At 31.6% G+C, this 19534-nt stretch overlaps 1 protein-coding gene across 1 annotated transcript in view; it reads left to right on the top strand.

The window, feature by feature from the left end:
- The window catches only part of TAF4 (TATA-box binding protein associated factor 4), a 151441-nt gene extending 132571 nt beyond the window's left edge, over nucleotides 1–18870 (top strand). The window contains exons 9-16 of the mRNA XM_031951715.1: nucleotides 1541–1688; nucleotides 2874–2988; nucleotides 3331–3500; nucleotides 3825–3955; nucleotides 4944–5069; nucleotides 6129–6185; nucleotides 6284–6403; nucleotides 17669–18870. Coding sequence (XP_031807575.1) covers nucleotides 1541–1688; nucleotides 2874–2988; nucleotides 3331–3500; nucleotides 3825–3955; nucleotides 4944–5069; nucleotides 6129–6185; nucleotides 6284–6403; nucleotides 17669–17836 — 1035 coding nt within the window. The 3' untranslated portion in view covers nucleotides 17837–18870. The remainder of the gene's footprint in view (nucleotides 1–1540; nucleotides 1689–2873; nucleotides 2989–3330; nucleotides 3501–3824; nucleotides 3956–4943; nucleotides 5070–6128; nucleotides 6186–6283; nucleotides 6404–17668) is intronic.
- The last annotated feature ends 664 nt before the right edge of the window (nucleotides 18871–19534 follow it).

Raw genomic sequence — 19534 nt, 5'->3', positions numbered from 1 at the left:
TGGGAGTGGGTAGATAAATTTGGACCACATTACAAAGAGTCTTGAATACTGGGCGGAATAGTTTGGAGATAGGTAATAAAATATTGAACTGACATGTTTGCAATTAATTTCACTGTGAACAATACAGAAAGATTAATTCTATTAATCATATCCATTTTGATTGAAAAGACAAAACCCAAACAAGTATGTGAATCATTATTATTATTATTTTTTTTTGGCTGAGGCAATTGGGATTAACTGATTTGCCCAGGATTACACAGCTAGGAAGTATTAAGTGTTTAAGGTCACATTTGAACTCAGGTCTTCCTGACTTCAGGGCTGGTGTTCTACCCAGTGCGCCTCCTAGCTGTCCCTAAGTATTATTTTCTTAAAACAGTTTAGCAAGATAGAAATAAAAAAAAGGTAAACTGTTACATGCAACTTCACAGTAATTTGCCATTTGTCAAAGTAAAAGGAAGGGTGTATTCTTTTATTTTGACAAATATACAAATGTTGTTCTTTATATTTGACCTCAGTTTTGTTGTTGTTTAATATTATTAGGTATATAACTTTAGTCAGTGTGTATGCACTTCATTCTGTATTACTTCATGCAAATCTTGTATTTCTATAGATTTTTAATATTTTTCATTTCTTATGAAAAATAATATTTTGTAACATGTTCTTACTAGTTTGTTTGATATTCCCTGATTATTAGTCATTACTAGTTTGTTTTCAGGTTTTTGTTATTACAAATAGAGTTGTCAAGAATGTTTTTGAACAGGTGGATCTTAAATAGATTTGAACAGCTTTCATAATTTTCCCCTTATACTCCCAAATTGCTTTCTAAATTGTTAGAACAATTAACTCTTAACAATTAATGAATTAGCATATCTGTTTTCCCATGCCCCATCAGTATTGGAACAAATCTTTCATTAGTTTTGCCACTGTGATGGGGGTGAGAGCATAAGTCAGAATTGTTTTATTTGCATTTTATTAATAAGTGCATTTCTCTGATAATTAACAACTTTGAAGTTTTTTTTAATGGCTGTTGGAAGATTTTTTAAAAAAAACCTGATTTTTCATGTCTTTGACTTTTATTTGTTGAGTATTAACTATTAATCTTAAATATTTGTGTTAATTCTTTAAAGATTTTATGTGTGGAAAAGTTGTCACAGAAGCTTAATGCATTCTTCTCCATCCCAAATAAGGATCTAGTTAAATAACCTTTGAGAATAGAATTGCAGATTATTCATACAATTGCTAATTATATTTCCCTGTACCTGATTTTTATTATGCTTATGTAATTATGTATAAATATATACATTTATAACATAAATACACAAAACAATTATATAGTTATGCTTACATAATAAAAATTCAGGTATATGTATATATATGCATTTATTTACAGATGTATGTGGATATATGTACATATATACATATTTTTCTGGGTTATAAGGAATCAGTGTTTGATAATATAAGGAAATAACAGCATAGATTAGAAAGCATGGCATTGGCATTATGGAAACATATTTAGTGTTTTTTGGCCTTTTTTCACTAGGTTATCCAACAACCACAGAAACCAGGGGCATTGATAAGACCTCCGCAGGTAACATTGACACAAACTCCTATGGTAGCATTGCGACAGCCACACAATCGTATTATGCTCACAACTCCTCAACAAATTCAATTAAATCAGCTTCAAACAGGTAAGATTTCTTAATTTTGATTAGCTATTAAAGATATCTTATACATCATTGTGCATTAGAAGCCAAGGAAGGTGTATTTCAAAAAAAGCAACCAGTATAACTCTTATTCTTGTTTACTTTTGGTTTTTCTAAATTCTTTATTAATTACCTATATAATTACAGTAGAAATCAGGAAGATATTGAGAAATTTCCCTGACTACAAATATAAGTTAGGCATTCTTTGAATTTATGTCTCAAAGTAGTCCATTTTAACATCTAGTATTTCAATTTTTTGATCAATTTGTGACAGAAGTATGAGCAGTTGGATTGTATTCCTCCCATAACTTTAAATATTATATGATTTTTATCCATATTTCTCTGTAAAACCTCAGGAGAAAGTTTAGTTAACACACTGAAAGCTTTTCTCAAAGTTAAAAAAAGTTTTTTTAGTGACAGCAATGAAACCTGTGGTTTATCTTTAATTATACTTCTCTCTTGTTCTGTGAACAACCTGTTTCCTCTTATGAGCTTCTGTTTTCTTGATACCACTACTTGTACACAAGTCCTCATTGATAATATTGAGTAGCATGCATCTTTCTGTTGTCCTTTGGTTATCAGCGATTTCAAATCTTTTGAGATGATGATGGTCTATTATTCATAGCCATATAGTATTACTGGGGCAGTATTGCTATTTAAAAAAAAATAGACTGCAGGTTCTCTCTTTTCTATTCCTTCTTATGTTTTCTCTTCCTTTTTATATTCAAATCATTGTACTTATATGCGCCCATCCAGAAAATATATACTGATGGACTAAATGAGTTGTCCATCTAACATCATTTTATGACCTGTACAATGTATGTTTTTCATCCATTTTTTGGTATGGTGTAAATGATTTAACTAATCTCTTTTGAATAATTCTCAATTTATTCTGATCTTGTCATCAAAATAAATAAAATTTATTATTTGTGCCTAGAAATAATATGTAATTTTTAAAGAGGAAAAAAAATTAGTGCATTATAGGTGTATTCTGAAGAAATTGTTTCAGAGAAAACCTTCATTTACATTTAAAGTGTATTAAAACAAATCTTAGTAGTTTAATTTTTTTTTGGGGGGGTTATCACTGACTTAAATATACAAATTCAAAATAAGGAACATATGTGATAAAAATTTCAGGTTGTTTTCAGTATGTCTGTTTTGTTTCTATAGTTCCTGTGGTCAAACCTGCTGTATTACCTGGCACCAAAGCTCTTTCTACTGTTTCGGCACAAGCAGCTGCTGCACAAAAAAATAAACCTAAAGAACCTGGAGGTGGTTCTTTCAGGTATGGATAATATTTTGTCACAAGTGCTTTTAAAGAAGCAGTCAGATTTTAAAAGCATCACTTAATTATATTCTTATTCTTTGGTTTTGATAGATCTTGTCAAATCAATCGATAAATCAATCAATAAGCATTTGTTAAGCAACTCTTGTGTGTGTTGGGCATTGAACCTAACAGGTGATTTGCCTTTTTATTCTTTTAAGTTTCATTATAGTTTGTATTTTTAAGAGGGACTCTGTTTCTACTTCATCACTGTCTTCCCCCAGCAAAAACAAAAACCTCTTGGAAAAAATGTGTGTACAATCCACTATGCAGGTATAGTGATCTTTCTCTTTTTTTCCCTAGGGATGATGATGACATTAATGATGTTGCATCAATGGCAGGAGTAAACTTATCAGAGGAAAGTGCAAGGATATTGGCAACAAATTCTGAATTAGTGGGCACATTAACAAGATCTTGTAAAGATGAAACCTTTCTCCTTTCAGCACCTTTACAAAGAAGGATATTAGAAATAGGTATGTTGATATTTGAAAAAATTGAATTAGTGTTACATATGAAGAGCTACTTTGACTAGTAGTTTAGATTTTTAATAGGTGTAAGTGCTTACAGTGGTCTTCATATGAATGAATTCATACATGATTGCCTAGAATTTAGCATTTCACATTGATTATTATTTAGAAAGTTTGCATTTTTTTTTCTCCTACTGTCAATTTGGAATACTTTTCTTAATGTTTAAATGACTAGGGAAGAAAGTTGGAGGAAAAAAACAAACAAAAACAAATCATGGGGTGGAGAACTCTCTACTATGGGAACTCTCATAGTGTAATCTTTGACCCTAGGTAAAAAGCATGGAATAACAGAACTTCATCCTGATGTAGTAAGTTACGTGTCACATGCAACTCAGCAAAGGCTACAAAACCTCGTAGAAAAAGTATCAGAAACTGCCCAACAAAAGAATCTTTCTTATAAGGTAATGATACTTTATTTTATTAACAATGGAATTAAAGTGGGTGTAGGCAATAGGCTGGTTTTGTGATATAGAATCAGTGTAGAAGTGTTTTCAGTATAAACTAAGGGGGCTGAGATAACTTAGTTGCCATTTATATCTCTTTTGAAAATATTTTCAGTTTTTCACAATAATAGTTTTCAAAGAAATTTTCATTATTTTCAGTCATGGTGTTCTAAGTTACTGAAAGAGATGTGGAGAACTGAATAATAATTATATAATAGACTAAGGAAGATTATTAGCAGATTCAGTGCTTTAGAAATTAGAGAATCATCTTGTGCTAAAAGATATTTTAAAAATAATCACATCAATCTAGTCACCATATAAGACAAAAGACTTTTTTCTCCAAGGACTTTTGACATATTGAGATGATTGTCTAGTCAAAGGGATGCCTATACAGCTCTATATCCCAGTATTTCATATTTTATGCCTTTCCCTGATTGGTGGAGGATTGGAAGAGATTGTCATACTCATTTGAGCTAAAATAACACCTACATTGAAAAATATAAATTTTAACACCATAAAACATCAAAACTTAATTTCACATTCAGAAATAATATTCATTGCCATTTTAGGAGGGAATACAGCAGCTAAGAGTAGCCTGCAATAGATAAACACTTTGAATTCCAGTTTATATTCATATAGTGAATATTCACATTTTTTCTATTAGTTTAATTTTGTAAAGATGAAGGGTTCTCAAATGGTGATATTCAATTTTTCTTTTCTATTAGATATTACTTTCTTGATATTTATTGTTAGACTTAAAAGTCATATTCTAGGGAGATTAGAGAACAGATCATATTTGCTTTGATGGCTAAAAATGAACTCTAGAAAAAGGTCATGAAATGGAATTAGGATTACTCATATAGAATCTTGTTCAGGTGTATTGTGCAAACTTCTACATCTTATGTTTTCAAACGTTTGTTAAAGAGTAGTTTTGCTTATCTTGTAGGATGACGAAAGATATGAACAGGCAAGTGATGTCCGCGCACAGCTCAAATTCTTTGAACAGCTTGATCAAATTGAAAAACAGAGGAAAGATGAACAAGAGAGAGAAATTTTAATGAGAGCTGCAAAGGCAAGTGCTTGGATTTCAGACTTTCTGGGATTTGTGGAATCAATAAGATTAAATGGTTTTGGTGGTTCTCACTATAGGGAACATTCATTTTTTCTTCATAAGAATCAGTTTTGAAAGTCACTCTAATGGCTTTGGAAGCAGAGGAAACAGGTTCAAATTCTGTTTTTTTTTTTAAAACTTAACTGAGTAAGTATCTGATTATGTTTTATTTGAAAAGTTTTCATTGAGATATTTGGGAATGCTAAGGATTCTGTCTCCAAGAACAGTACCTTTCTTCATTACTAGAATAAAACAAAAAAATAAACCTATGAAGTATCATTGGTCAGGACAAAATTCTGAATTTGGGTTTTATTCTATGATTTATTTAACTTTAAAGTGTTGATTTGTGCATCATCGTCAGTGTTATTAAAATTATATTGTTCAGTAGGTCTAGGATGCTTTTCTAGTTTTATAGAAGACTTGATTCAGTTTTTTTGGTAATTTTTGTGCTAAGGGTTGCAATTTGAACTAGAAAAAAAGTAAAAATTCTCCCAGGTTGATTAAACCTAATTTTTACAAAACTCTTTAAGTGGTTTTTAGTTAGTTTGGATTCTGTACAATTAAATCATATTCCCAAGTTTCATATGATTAGTAAAAGTTTACTATAATGTGGTTCTCATCCCTGTTTACAATTTTTGTGCTTAACTCATAGGACTTGGATTTTTTAATATCTTAATAACTTTAATATCTTAAAGTGACCAGTAAGAGAATTTAATTAAATTTTATTAGGGTTGGATTGTCTTGTCTTTTGCATCCCATACCACCAAAAAGTGTTTATTTTTGTTGATTTTTCAAAGAAGCTTTTTTCCGGCTCTAACTTGCATCCCAAAATTTTAACTATTGACACATGAAAAAATCTTTGAGAGTAGAAATTAGGGTTATTTGACACAGCTGGGAAGTAAATGTTGTGTTTAAAAATAACTTCTAGGAAATAAAGTATGAGCTTTGAAAATGGAAGTTTTGATTGCAACTTAATTTCTTGTTTTTTTCCTTTTCCCTTTTTATTCTTTCAAAATATAGTCTCGATCTAGGCAAGAAGATCCAGAACAACTTAGGTTGAAACAGAAAGCAAAGGAGGTATATTTTGTTATATTTTTGCATTCTATTTTTATGTAACATATATAATAAATAATTATCATTAACTTTTTTTTCCCTTTCTCTTTTCCAAAAAACAGATGCAGCAACAAGAACTAGCACAGATGAGGCAAAGGGATGCCAACTTAACTGCATTAGCAGCAATTGGTCCTAGGAAGAAAAGGAAAGTGGATTCTCCGGGACCTGGATCAGGGACAGAGGTACAGTAGTTATAGAATTTTAGAGTTGAAAAGAACTTTAAAGATTATCTAAAAAAAAAAGTTAATTTCTTCTAGTCAGGTTGTATAAATATTTTAACTTTGTCAAGTTGTATAGTGATTGCAATTTAGGATGTCGGGATAAGACTAATTTTAAAATATGTAAGAATTGAAAAGAAGTGACAAAATATGACATGTTAAAAAAAGCATTAGAAATCTAACCTTGAATATCAATAAAAATAACTGAAGCTATTTGTTTATGTTATAATTAATTAGTTTCCCCTGTATAAGGTAATATCTTTTTAGTTCTGTTCTTTAAGTTTCCATTAATATTCTTTGTCCATTCATTCATTTTTGCCCATGATCATAGTTAATGTATATTTTTCATTCTTTGAATATTACTTTTTTCACTTTGAATTACATCATAAATGTTTTTCTAGTCTAATGCATATATATACATAGTGATTTATATTTCTTTTAATGCTTTTTTGGGGGAGGAGATGTCAATTTAGTAAGTGTAAGTGGCACCTCAGGGTTGGGTTTTTTGCATTTTTTGATAGAAAAACTTTCTGGTAATTATTAGCAACTTAGGTAGAAATTTCAGTTTGAAGTTTTTTCCCAAGTTTGATTTTTATCATATATGTATTGCAATTATTTCCTTTTTCTATGTTAATAACCTTGCCCAAACTGTCTTTCATCTAACTACATTAGTGGTAACTAAAACAAAAATTCATGTCCCGATTGCTTAATAAAGAATTTACTTTTAAACCCAAATGGAACAACTAAGAATGCCTGTAATTTTTAAGTAAATCACTTTTGAATCTCCCAAATTTCTCTAAAGAAATAATTCACTGAACCAGCTATACCCAGTGAAAGAACTCTGGGAAATGAATATGAACCACTTCATAGAATTCCTAATCCCTCTATTTTTGTCCGCCTGCATTTTGATTTCCTTCATAGGTTAATTGTACACTATTTCAAAGTCCGATTCTTTTTGTACAGCAAGATAACTGTATGGACATATATACATACTTTACTTTAACATATTTAACATGTATTGGTCTACCTGCCATCTGGGGGAGGGGATGGTGGGAAGGAGGGGAAAAATTGGAACAAAAGGTTTTGCAATTGTCAATGCTGAAAAATTACCCATGCATATATCTTGTAAATAAAAAGCTATAATAATAATAATAATAAAAAGAAATAATTCACACTAATATCTCTTAGAACATTTAATATGAAGTTAATTCTCTCTACACTGACGGCTACTTAGTCATACAGGTCAATCACATGTGTTTGATACTTTTAAGATAATAAATATATCCTAATTTGAAAGTGTTGTCACTTTTTATCATCACTTTATATGTACACATGTTTTGAGAACAAAGTTTAGGTCATGACTTAAGAATATAAAAAAGGACATTTTTATTCTTTGGTAGATCTCTAATAGGTTGATAATTATGATCTCTATTTTCAATAGAGTAGAGGTTATAATCCAAACATGTTGTTTCATTTCCATGACTCTTTTTTTTTTTTTAATTTAATAGCCTTTTATTTACAGGTTATATGTATGGGTAACTTTATAGCATTAACAATTGCCAAACCTCTTGTTCCAATTTTTTCCTGTGACTCTTGTACATATTCCTCACATGTTCTTGTATAGTTTATTACACTAAGCTGGAGGCCTTTCTTTAGGTTTTTCAACATGATGTAGATACTAATGTAGTATGTGAGTTGTTGGGTTTTTTTTTTTTTTTCTGTTGCTTGCATTATATTCTCAGCCTGACTCTTTTTTAAAGTCATACATTATTCTTGGCAATTTGCTGTACCCTGTTTATGTGTATCATGTGCTTTTCCATAGCTCATAGGGTGACCTGCAATTTTGGTTCTTCTGACATTGTAAGTGTTATATAAGTTGCAGCTATGTGGTGCAGTAGATAGAGTGGGGTGGACTTGGAGTCAGAAACACCTGAGTACAAATAACATCTTAGGCACTAATTTGCTGTGGGACCCTGGGACAAGTTACTTATCTTCATTTCCTTCATTTGAAAAATCCTACTTTCCAGGATTGTATGAGATAATAATACTTTGTAAAGTGCTTTATTAGCCATTACTCACACCCAAACAAACAGATAAATAAATAGGTTTTCACTTAAAGGAGAAATGTTGACCCATTTCAACTTAATTTTTACTCTTGTTCAATTCTGAGCCTCATTCATTGTCCATCTGCAGTATCCAAGATACATGTAGCAGTGGATTTAGTGTAACAGGCCATGCATCCAACTTCCTACCGCAGAACAATGGGTATTCTTCATCTACTCTGTTTCCCTATCTGTATTATTTGGCTGAATTTCTTTTTTAACTTATAGAGTAAATGTTAGTTTATAAATGGTTGACTTATTTAAATAGTATATTTGAATTCTTTTTGGGAAGAAAATGACATCATTTGCATTTGTCCTTTCATTGTTTTAACATGAAAATAAGAAAATTAGAATGACTTTGGAAAAGAGTCAAATCAAAGTAGAGAAAAATTAACATTTTTCTAACAGTCAAAAGAGCATTTGACACTAATCTTTAGCCTATGTATTTGCTTGTGTTCTAATATTAGAGGAAACCCCGCCTGTTGCTGATCTTGAGAGACTTGAATTTGTAATTATCATTATGTTTGGAGCTATTTCCTTTGGATCACCTAATTTCCCTCAATCTTTTCCATCCATTAAGGCCAGCTATAGTGCTTCTTCACCTTATACTCCTAAATTCTTTTATTTATTAAAGATATGGCCTTCTTTAACCAATGGGATTGGTATCTTATGCAGTGGGGAGTAAAGGTCTCCCAATTTATCTGTTCTTAGTCTATTCTTGATTCATGCCATTCATCAGGCATGTATTGAGCACCCCTTACTATGTGCTAGGAATACAAAGACAAAAATAAATATGCATTCCCAAAGAACTTAGATTCTTCTGGAGTAAGAAACATTTGTTTTAATGGAATAGCTCTCAGGAACTGAGTCACCGTCACAGCGTAACATCAGATTGAGATATGAGTGGATAGTATGAATGAATGAAAGAACGTTTATCAAGCACTTATGAACTAAATGTTAAGGGTACAAATAGAGAGGAAAGATAGTTCCTACTCTCTAAAAACTCATATGTTAATTGAAGATTATACATTTTTAGGAGGATTCAGCAGCAGGGGAGAGGGCCATGACCCAGGAGTTCCTGGGTTGCATTGGTTGGTTGGAAGAGGAAGAAACGTTATAGTAAATGGAAAATAGTTAATTTATCCCTCTTAGTGTGGGAAAATGAAAATGTTGCAAATTATAGATATTAACTACAAGATGAGATGTACATAAGAATTTATTTTGTAATTTTGGAAGTATATATATATATATATATATATATATTTTTTTTTTTTTTGCCTCAGTAGTCTAATTTAAAAGAAAAAAATGCAAACTAGCTAAAAGAGTTAAGGCCTGAGGGGAAATTCTTGGTTTGATGTAAAATTATGCATTTTAATAGTTCAAATTAACATTAAGAACATAAGCACACTCTTTAGTAACTGTGGTATTATGACTTTGATCATCAGAAGACACTTTTTAAAGTTCCAAAATTAAGCTCACTGAAAAATTTTATTGAAGCTTTTCTTTAATCCCATGGTTATTTCTCAATCTGTAACCTCCCAAACAAAAATCACATGCCTTGTAACAAGCAAAAAAGTTATATAAAACTGACCAACAACAATATGTCACATCCTGTATAATCAACCCCTCCCCAATTCAACTTTTTTGTTCTTTTATTAGCTCTTATTAATTCCCTTTGTCCAATTTGGTTTGAAGTTCTGTATATTCTTATGTATGTTCGTTCCCCTAATATAGCTCTTCATTGTCTATTGCCTGGATTATTGTATTCTCCTGACTTTTGTATCTGCCTTCTACTGTATTTGCCTTCTCACCAGCTTCATTCTGTAAATGTTATCTTTTCAATGCATACCTAAAAATGTAAGTTCCCATTCCTCAAAAGCTAAATTTACATTGTTTTCTCATTGCCTACTGAATAAATTATGAATTTAGTACCCTGGAACTGAAAGCCTTTTACAGTCTGGCTCCAGTTTACCTTCTTATTCTTTTCCCACCACTTTTCCTTCATTTCCATGATGCCCCAAACTGAATGACCATGTCATTTGTTTACTGCCTTCTCTTTGCCTTGAATGCATTTTCCTCATCTCTAATTATTTAAATACTTCTCAACTTAAATAGTAGATCTTCCATGAATCCTTCTTTAATCACTGTAGCAAGAAATTATCTGCTCCAACCTTTCCTAGCATTTGATCTTATTTATCTTATACATTTTATATGTTATATTTGAAAGTTCCTCAAAGGGGAATTGCACAAACATTTAGTAAGGGTCTACTATGTGTGAGTACTTTTCAATTTGTTTTTTCATTTGAAAGAAGGCATCAAGCTATATAGTGCAGGACTTTGCACATTATTTGTGTTCAACATATTTACTGAATAAGCATACTGCCAAATTATTATTTTATTAAATAAGCTTCAGTTTGCCAAATCTTATCTTCTAAGAACATTTTGATTTTTAACTCAATACTAGCAGGCTATTGTAACTAATTATAATTTGATATTCTTCATTCTGTGCCTCTCATCATTAATTTATATGTAGTTTGTAAAGGCTGATTATTAAGGTATGGCACATATGTTTTGTAAATGTATCTTTTAGTGTTGAAAGGATTTTTCTAAACCTAATTAGGTAAAAGTCATAATTCTACAGTGTTTTCTTGATTCAAAAGAATAGGTTAAGAGTGTTTGATAGTTGTCTAATTCTTTTAATTTAATTTAATATGGTGTTACATGTGACACTGAGCAATATTAGTCATGGTCTTTGTATGAATGAGAATTCTTTTTTTTTTTTTTTTTTTTTTTTTGCTTTTAGTCTTCTTGTTAAATCTATTTAGTCTTTGTGTTTCCATTCATTCTCCCTATATATAAATGGATCCTGACCATCTAGACATTCTATATGTATTTCAGGATTGCTTTTATATTAATGAATACATTTTTTATTAAGCACTTATTATCTGCCAGACACTATATTAAATACTAGTGCTACAAAGAAAAGTTGTAAATTTTTACTGTCCTTAAGAAGCTTATATTCTAATGAAGGAAACATTTTATACATTTCTAGATATGGACAAGGTATTTGCACTTTTTTATAACTTGGAAAACTAGAAGTGCATGAGAAAACTTATTGCCCTATTTGAGTAGCCACAGTATCATCAATCAAATAAACAGCTTGATTTTCCACAAAATAACTTAGAATAATAATTCTTCAAGTAATACCATTCCCAGAAAAAAAGAATCTTTTTAGAAATTGGTTCCAGAATTTTGTCTTTCCCACAAAGTTCTTCTTATTCATGTCTCAAAAATATACTCTGCATGTGGTATATTTTTGAATTTTTTTGATCTCATTGTCCTTGTTTGTTTAAGATGTAAACCTTTTCAGATCTTTACAACTATTTTTACTATTTTTGAATTAGCCTCCACTGGCAATTTAGGAATAGAGAACAGGTTCAGTCAAGATATCAAGACAGAATCTTGTTTTTTTACACTCCTTTTTAAAAACTGGTTTCCCATATTATTTGATTATATGTATGGGAAGTGGACTGCCTATTGGTCAGCCCTAGATAATGTCAGTGGGATAGGATAATTATTATGTACCTCATTCTCATTGGGCATATATCCTAGGTCCCTTTATTGAAGTAACATAGGAAGAATTAAGGTAACATGAAGGATTTATCATTCTGAACAAATGACTGAAATAGAGTTGATCGTAATTTGCTTTATTTGAATCTCAGTAACTTTGTGGAATTTCAAGTTTGTAAAGATACTAGTGTGATACATTGACAATATATTCAAATATTTAATAACATTCATTACCACTTTCTTCAAGTATATATTTTGGTTGAGCCATGCTTTTATCGGTGTGGTTCATTCTTTCACAGTGAAGATTACAGCCTCTCCATCCCTTCATAGTGAATGATATTGTCCTAAACTTTCTATAAATCCTCATTAGAAGATCTGCCAATGTCTTGGAGAAATTTTTGTGTTTCTTTTAATATTTAATGGGTATCATGATGCCTTTCAAATGTCCTTCTGTTGCCTTTTCTTCTCACTTAAGAATAATAAACTAATTGAGCATGTCATTAATAACATGTGTCCACTTGTGCTTACCATGTCTTTTCATTGTCCTTTGAGCTATGTATAACTTTAATTCTGAAATTGTGATGTTCCATGATTCAGGTAGATATTACCAGAAATATTTAGTGTTTAAAGAGTTAGATTTTTGGGGGAGTGAGGCAAAATGTTCTCCAAAAATATTCCAATTAAAAGTCACAGTATGTTAATTTAATACTGTGGTGTAACTAAGTTCTATGAGCTCTGCATGCCATCTGCTGGCCATAAGTTTTTACTGCTTCTAAGTACACATTTTAATAATTAAACAGTACTTCATATGTCACATTGCTTAGCATACTGCAAATATTTATAATTAATCCTGTCATATTGTCAAATTCCGAAAATTTAGTATTAAAATCCATTTATTCCAAATACCACATTAATATTTGAGTTCCACACAAATATACTCCATCAAGATCCCCTTACTTGTGGGACTATATTAATTTCCTTTGTAAAAAGTGTGAATTGGACTAAATGATCTCTAGGTTCCTGCTTTGTCTGTGTTCCTGTATTTTTAAATATGTTCCTGGTTTCATTCCTTTAATATTTTCTTTTTAGTATTATGTGAGGTCAGTTCAGAGAAAGTCAAAAAACATTTACTATGTTCCAGGCATTTTGCTAAATGGGGATACAAAGAAAGGCAAAAACACTGTCTCTACCTTTAAGAAATTCACATTATGATGGATATAAGATTCAGAAAACTCATATTTACAGTTAATTGAGGAGTATTCACACCAGTCATCTTTAAAGCACTAAATTTGAAGTGTGTGTGTGTGTTTTTATATATATATATATATATATATCTCACCTCTGGTTTGAAGGGCATCGTTAACAATAAATTTTACTAATTTGCTAATTTAAGAATTTAAAAATTTGCTAAAATAAAATTTATTAATTTGCAAATAGACTTTAAAAATAGATAGATGTGTTTAAGATATACTCACACGGGGAAATTCAGAAACCCAAATGGGTTAGTGGTGGTGATTGAGCCAGGGTGAAGAGCACTAAAGTGAAGCTTGGTGAGGGAGAAAAAGAAGTAATATTTATCATGGAACCGAACTATAAATTAACCTACACAGAAAGAGAAATTTGTGTTTGGGAAATCATAAATCTATCATAGGAAACGTGACTTTATTATCTATCTGGAATAGAGGACTTCAATTTTTCAAACTATTTCTTTGCCAGAAGCAGAACAGCTGATAAATTCTTGAAGGCCATAGTAATAATTACATTTTTTAAGAGGTAATGACAAGGGACTCTGGTGTTTTAGACCTGATTCTGGCCCGTCAGTTGCTGGAGTAGAAATAATGTAATTGTTATTTATTAAAAGTTTCTTATATGAGAATTCACAATATAGAAACAAAGGAAAGCTGGATCTAGTATGACCTAAACTCCAGATTGTAGAAGATTATATTTCAAAGGGTTATAAGAAAGGATACTCAGGATCCCATGACCTAAAAATCTACATGGGGAGTTCTTAGTGATGTAATTGTTAAGACAAAAATGCAAATTATTCAAACCAGGAAGAAAATATAGTCAAGATGTGTGGATGCATAGGGAAGAAATGAATCAATTCAGAATAATTCTAACATGGCAGTGAAAGCTTTGGGCTACAGAAAGTGCTTCATTTATTTATTTATTTATTTTTAGCAAATCTATGCTGAGGGCAAATCAAAGAAAAGCTAGGATAATAATGGGTCATCATGAGAAAGTAGAACCACTACTTCTGTTTTCTCTGCCAAGCATAATAATTCTTGGATTAGAAAGAACAAAAATTGTTAAAAAGGGAATCAAGATTCAAGATAAGGGAATAGAAGAGTGAAAGTTTAGTTGTTATATGTTAATTTATCAGTAGACCTGGATAAACCATGTCGCTGAGTGCTGAAAGAAATGACAGAAGTGTTTGTTGAACCTTTGTTATCTTTGAAAGATCAGAGATAATGGGAAATGCCCTATAGAACAAGAGATGGGCAAATGTGGTCCTGACTTGCCCAAAAGGAAAGAGTGTGTGAATTCTCAAAACTAAAGGCTATTGAATTTGACTATAATGATGGGGTCTAGAATTTTGCTAGGAATCAGAGGGATGATTTGTAATCATTTAGAAAAGAGACTAGTAATCACTAAGAGTCAGTATATCTTCATCATGAATAAGTCATATCCTACTTATTACTTTTATTTTTGAATATACTAACATTTCAGAGGATTTCAGAGGAATGTTATAGACGTAGTATTTTATGGTATCATTATTCACAAGATGGAAAGATGTGGTTTAGGTGGATTCAGAACTGATTCAATGACAAATTCAAAGGAATTTTTTGGCCATATGAAAGGAGCTTTCTATTGGAATGCCTCGTGGACTCATTCTTGATGGCTTCAAGGAATGAGTGCATGGGAAATTTTGCAAAGTTGTAGATGATATTACCATGACAGGGTTATTACATAATAGAATGAAAATCAAAGGGATTTTGACAAATTAGAACAAATGAGTCGAATCTACCAAGATGAAATTTAGTAGAAAAGAATATTAAGTTCTTTACGTGAATTCAAATAATTTCATAAGTTCAAGATGAGACAGACACATACCTAGACAGTAGTTGATGTGACAAAGATTTGGGGAGTTTTACTGAATTGCAAGCTTAAAACAAGTCACTTTTGTTACATTAATGTTAAAAACAAATCTAATGCTATCCTAAATTGCATTATGTTGTAGATAGGGGAAGAGGTTGGGTATGAATAGTAATCTCTTTGAATTCTCTTTGGTGGGATCATATCTAGAATGAATATTGTATCCAGTTATGAGTATTACTTTTTAGGAAGAAAATGTCTAGAAAAAGGTAACCAGAGTGGTGAGAGAACTAGAAACCATACCACAGATGACTACTTGGCTGAAATGGGGAAAATTTCTCTTTCCAAGATTACTAATGATCTCTTAATTTCAAACTGTGATGGCCTCAGTCTTTATTTCTTGATTTCTTTAAGTATTTAAAGCCTTGTTGACCATCCTCTTCTTCCTGGATTTTTGTGATAATATTCTCTTATGGTTCGTCTCCAAATCTGACTTCCACCTACCTTTCTAAGATTTTTTTCCTTTAATTTCCACATATCTTGCCTCTGTGATTCCGCTTTCTTCAAGACCTGGCTATAGAACAAATTCCATCATGGATTGCTCTTTCATTTCCTAGCATCCTTCTTTTACCTTCTATGTGATAATTTACCTCTGGGCTCTTTTCTGTCTTTATATTCTGTCCCAATGATTTCATTAGCTTCTATGGGATCACCCACCATTTATGAATATTATAACACAGGTAGATTCAGAACTAATTCAGTGGCCATATATACCCCAAGGATCTCTCTTCTGAACTCTAGAACTACATCACTGAGGCAGGATTTGAATTCAAGCCTTCCTAATTCCAAGGTCAGTGCTTTAATTACTGAACTATCTAGCTGCCCCTTCTGTTTGGTTTTTAAAGTCCTTCACAAACTAATCCCAATATACTTCTAGTCATTCTTGCCTCACCTCCCCTTGTTTAAACCTTCATGAGCACTGTGTTCTGGCCAAAGAGGCATACTAACCTTTTTTTGCATACAGCACTCTCACAGCTTTGTACCTTTTCATAGATAGACTTCCCAGTATGCATTCTACACTTCACAGAATCTTCAATGCTACCTTCTAAAGATAGCCAATCCTGATCCTCCTGGGCTAGCTTTCTCCTCAGGGAAATTACTTTGTATATATTTTGTTTCTACTATTCTGTGTAAATGCTAATTTCTTAAGATGTAAGTTCCTGGAGGGGGAAGACATTTTTTTCTTTTTTGTTTTTGTATCTCTATTGCCAAGTACTCAATTGGTATGTGTTTTATGTTGTGGAATGAATGAATGGTAAGAAAAGACCAGGATTCCAGGGGAGCCTAATAGCTGTCTCCTATAATATTTAAATGACTGACTTGAGGTAAAGGGATTTAGATTTATTTTGACTCATGCTAGTGGTCAGCACAATTTCAATATGTGGAAATTGCATAGAATTACATTTCAGCTTGAGATAAGGGGGGGAATCTCAAGAATTAATTGTGTTATGTGGAAGGAAAATGGTTTATCTTGGGAGATAATGGTTCCCCATCTTCAGTAGGGGAATAGCAGAGGCTATTGATAAGATAGAAAGGAGTCTGGGTCAAGTATCAATTAGACAGGATAGCCTCTGAGGTCCTATCTAACAGGTTCTTAAAATAGTATGTCTCCATTCTGGCTAGTATTCAAATGTCAGCCACTAAAGTAAAAATAATATCACTGAAATGTTATAAGTAGTAAATGTTTAATCACCATTTATAACTATTTCTGTCGTTCTGTTATTCTGTATTTGAGAGGAATATTCAATTAATTTTAGAAACATAACCTCAGTGTACTTATATTTTCTAACCCTGGAGTGGGAATGCGTTTCAGCTAATTAGCAGTGATTATTTGTTGGAGCCTATCTATAACAATCAGTCCATGAGAAACTTGTCCCTTTGCATGCTATGTCTTCAGAATTTGAGTTTGGGCTCATGAACCTAAGTTATGTTCATCTTTTGCTGTTTGAAGAACCTTATGCAAACTTTGTCACCTAACTATCTATTAAGCCTATTTGGAGTAGCTCACATTTGCTTAGTACAATAAGACTTAACAAACCACTGTTCTCATAGAAGACTTTCCTTTTATAGAAAAAAAAAATCCTAATCTTGGAAAAGGTGGTATATTTTGCTCATCATATCTACTTTGGTAGTTTGAGGAAGAAGATATACATATGTTTGTATTTACACACAACAGTACTTTATTTTTTCCAATTACATGTAAAAATAGTTTTCAACTTTCATTTTTATAAGATTTTGAGTTTCAAATTTTTCTCCCTTTTTCCCTTCCCTCTCCCCTTCCCAAGACAGCAAGTAATTCAATATAAACTGTACTATGTACATTCATATTTAATATATTTCCATATTTCTACTTAAAGTATTAACCTGGAATCTTTTCTCTCCACTTTTCTCTTCTCAAAAGGGTTCTGGAACAAGTACAGCAGTCCCAGGCAGTTCTGGAGTTGGAACGACGAGACAGTTTACGCGACAAAGGATAACGCGGGTCAACCTCAGGGACCTCATATTTTGTTTAGAAAATGAGCGAGAGACAAGCCATTCACTATTGCTATACAAAGCATTCCTTAAGTAAAATGGAAAAGATCAAGGTATTTTTGATGGAGACGCCTGGGGACATTTTTATATATTTGCAGATTACGCCTTTTTTGTAACAAGCAAATGGGATATTGTTTAAAAAACAGCCACCTCTTTACATGGAACAGTTTTATATTCCTGTTTATAAATCAACTCTTCAGTATGAGAGAAAGTCCATTTCTGTAACAGTGAGAATACTTACAAAGGCCTGTGGATATATTAAAGGACAATTAAATCTTAACTCATCTTTGATTGAGTGGCCTTCTTGCCAAACAAGCCATATATAAAGACTGATGGAATCGTTTAGCAAATAATTAGCTGCCCTTTGTCAGACTTGTAGCAGTTACAACATTATTTGTGCATTTTAGTTCAGTTTGACTTAACTACACTTATTACATAGGTATATATGTCGACAGCTGATGACCTCATTTCACTTTTTTATTTTTATTTTTTAAATAGTCAGTTGGCCAAGCAAACTGATTTTTAGACTATTTATCTTCTTCCCTTCCCCCAAAACGTTCAAAATTCGAGAGAAATATTCAATTAATTTTAAAAACATAACCTCAGTTTTTAATCACAATACTGCTTATTCGAGGCCCTGAAAGTCCGTAATGGAGGGTTCCTTCTGAATGTGTTATTAGCATCTGTAAAAAGCATTTTATTTGCTATAGTTTGTAAAGCTGTAAAGTTAAAAGAAAAATGAAAACCTTTTCAGCATAAATATATTTTACTTGCACTGTGTTTTTTAGCTAAAAGTGAAAGCTTAGATTAAAAAAAAAATCAAAGTTGAGAAGAATCATCAAAAGACTGTTTCTCAGTGTGAATCAAGTGTTGAAAAATGGTTGGTGTATTTTGTCGGTAATTGTACATAATTTTTGGCACATAACATAAAAATGGCTATGTAAACTATAATTATTTTGCTAAAAGACTGTATGCAAGCTGTGGGCCAACTTTAAAGATGTCCAGAGCAAAGTCCCTTCTTTGTACCTATTTTTTTATTACAAATATACTAATTGGTTCTTTATATTTTCAGAGGTTATTGTATTAAATTGTCTATTGATAGTACTTTTATGACTGTAAATACTTTGGCTTTCTTTGTGTGAATTTCCATGTTAGACTCTCTTTTCCCGTCTTCCCCTTGCCCCTCGCGTGTAAACTGAATGCTGATCAGTATTTTTATCAACACCAGACAACTGTTACACCTTTTATTTTGTCTTTTAGGAAATCCTGTCTTTCCATTTTTTTCTTGTAAATTTTGCACAGTTACTTGTTCATATGTAAATATTTTACTTTCAAAAATGAAGTTTTTAATGGCTATTGTTTTATATAGGATTGAAAGAAAATTAACTCCTTTATTAAAAACAAATTTATCTGTATTTGTTCCATTTGTTTTTGCTCTCTTTATCTCGAGCAGTTATTTTGCTTTTCTCCAGACATAGAATATATTTGAAGGTAGGGGCTAGGATCTTAACTCTGTTTCTAGAGAAGTCATAGAATTATTGAGTTGAAGAGAAACCTAGAAATCACTTAGCACAACACCCACATTTCTAGCACTTTGCACTTTAATACAAGTATTATTTTTTTCTAATGAGAAAAGAAACTCACTAAGAAGTAACTTGCCTAAGGTCATAGTTATTTATAAAAGTGACAAGTGGCTATTAACACACTCTCCTCCCTTCTGTACCCAATAATATGG

This window comes from Sarcophilus harrisii, chromosome 2, assembly GCF_902635505.1.
Source record: "Sarcophilus harrisii chromosome 2, mSarHar1.11, whole genome shotgun sequence".
In the NCBI taxonomy this organism is placed as follows: Eukaryota; Metazoa; Chordata; class Mammalia; order Dasyuromorphia; family Dasyuridae; genus Sarcophilus; species Sarcophilus harrisii.
Note: the sequence above shows the minus strand (reverse complement) of the source record. Positions and strands in the feature narration are given on the sequence as shown.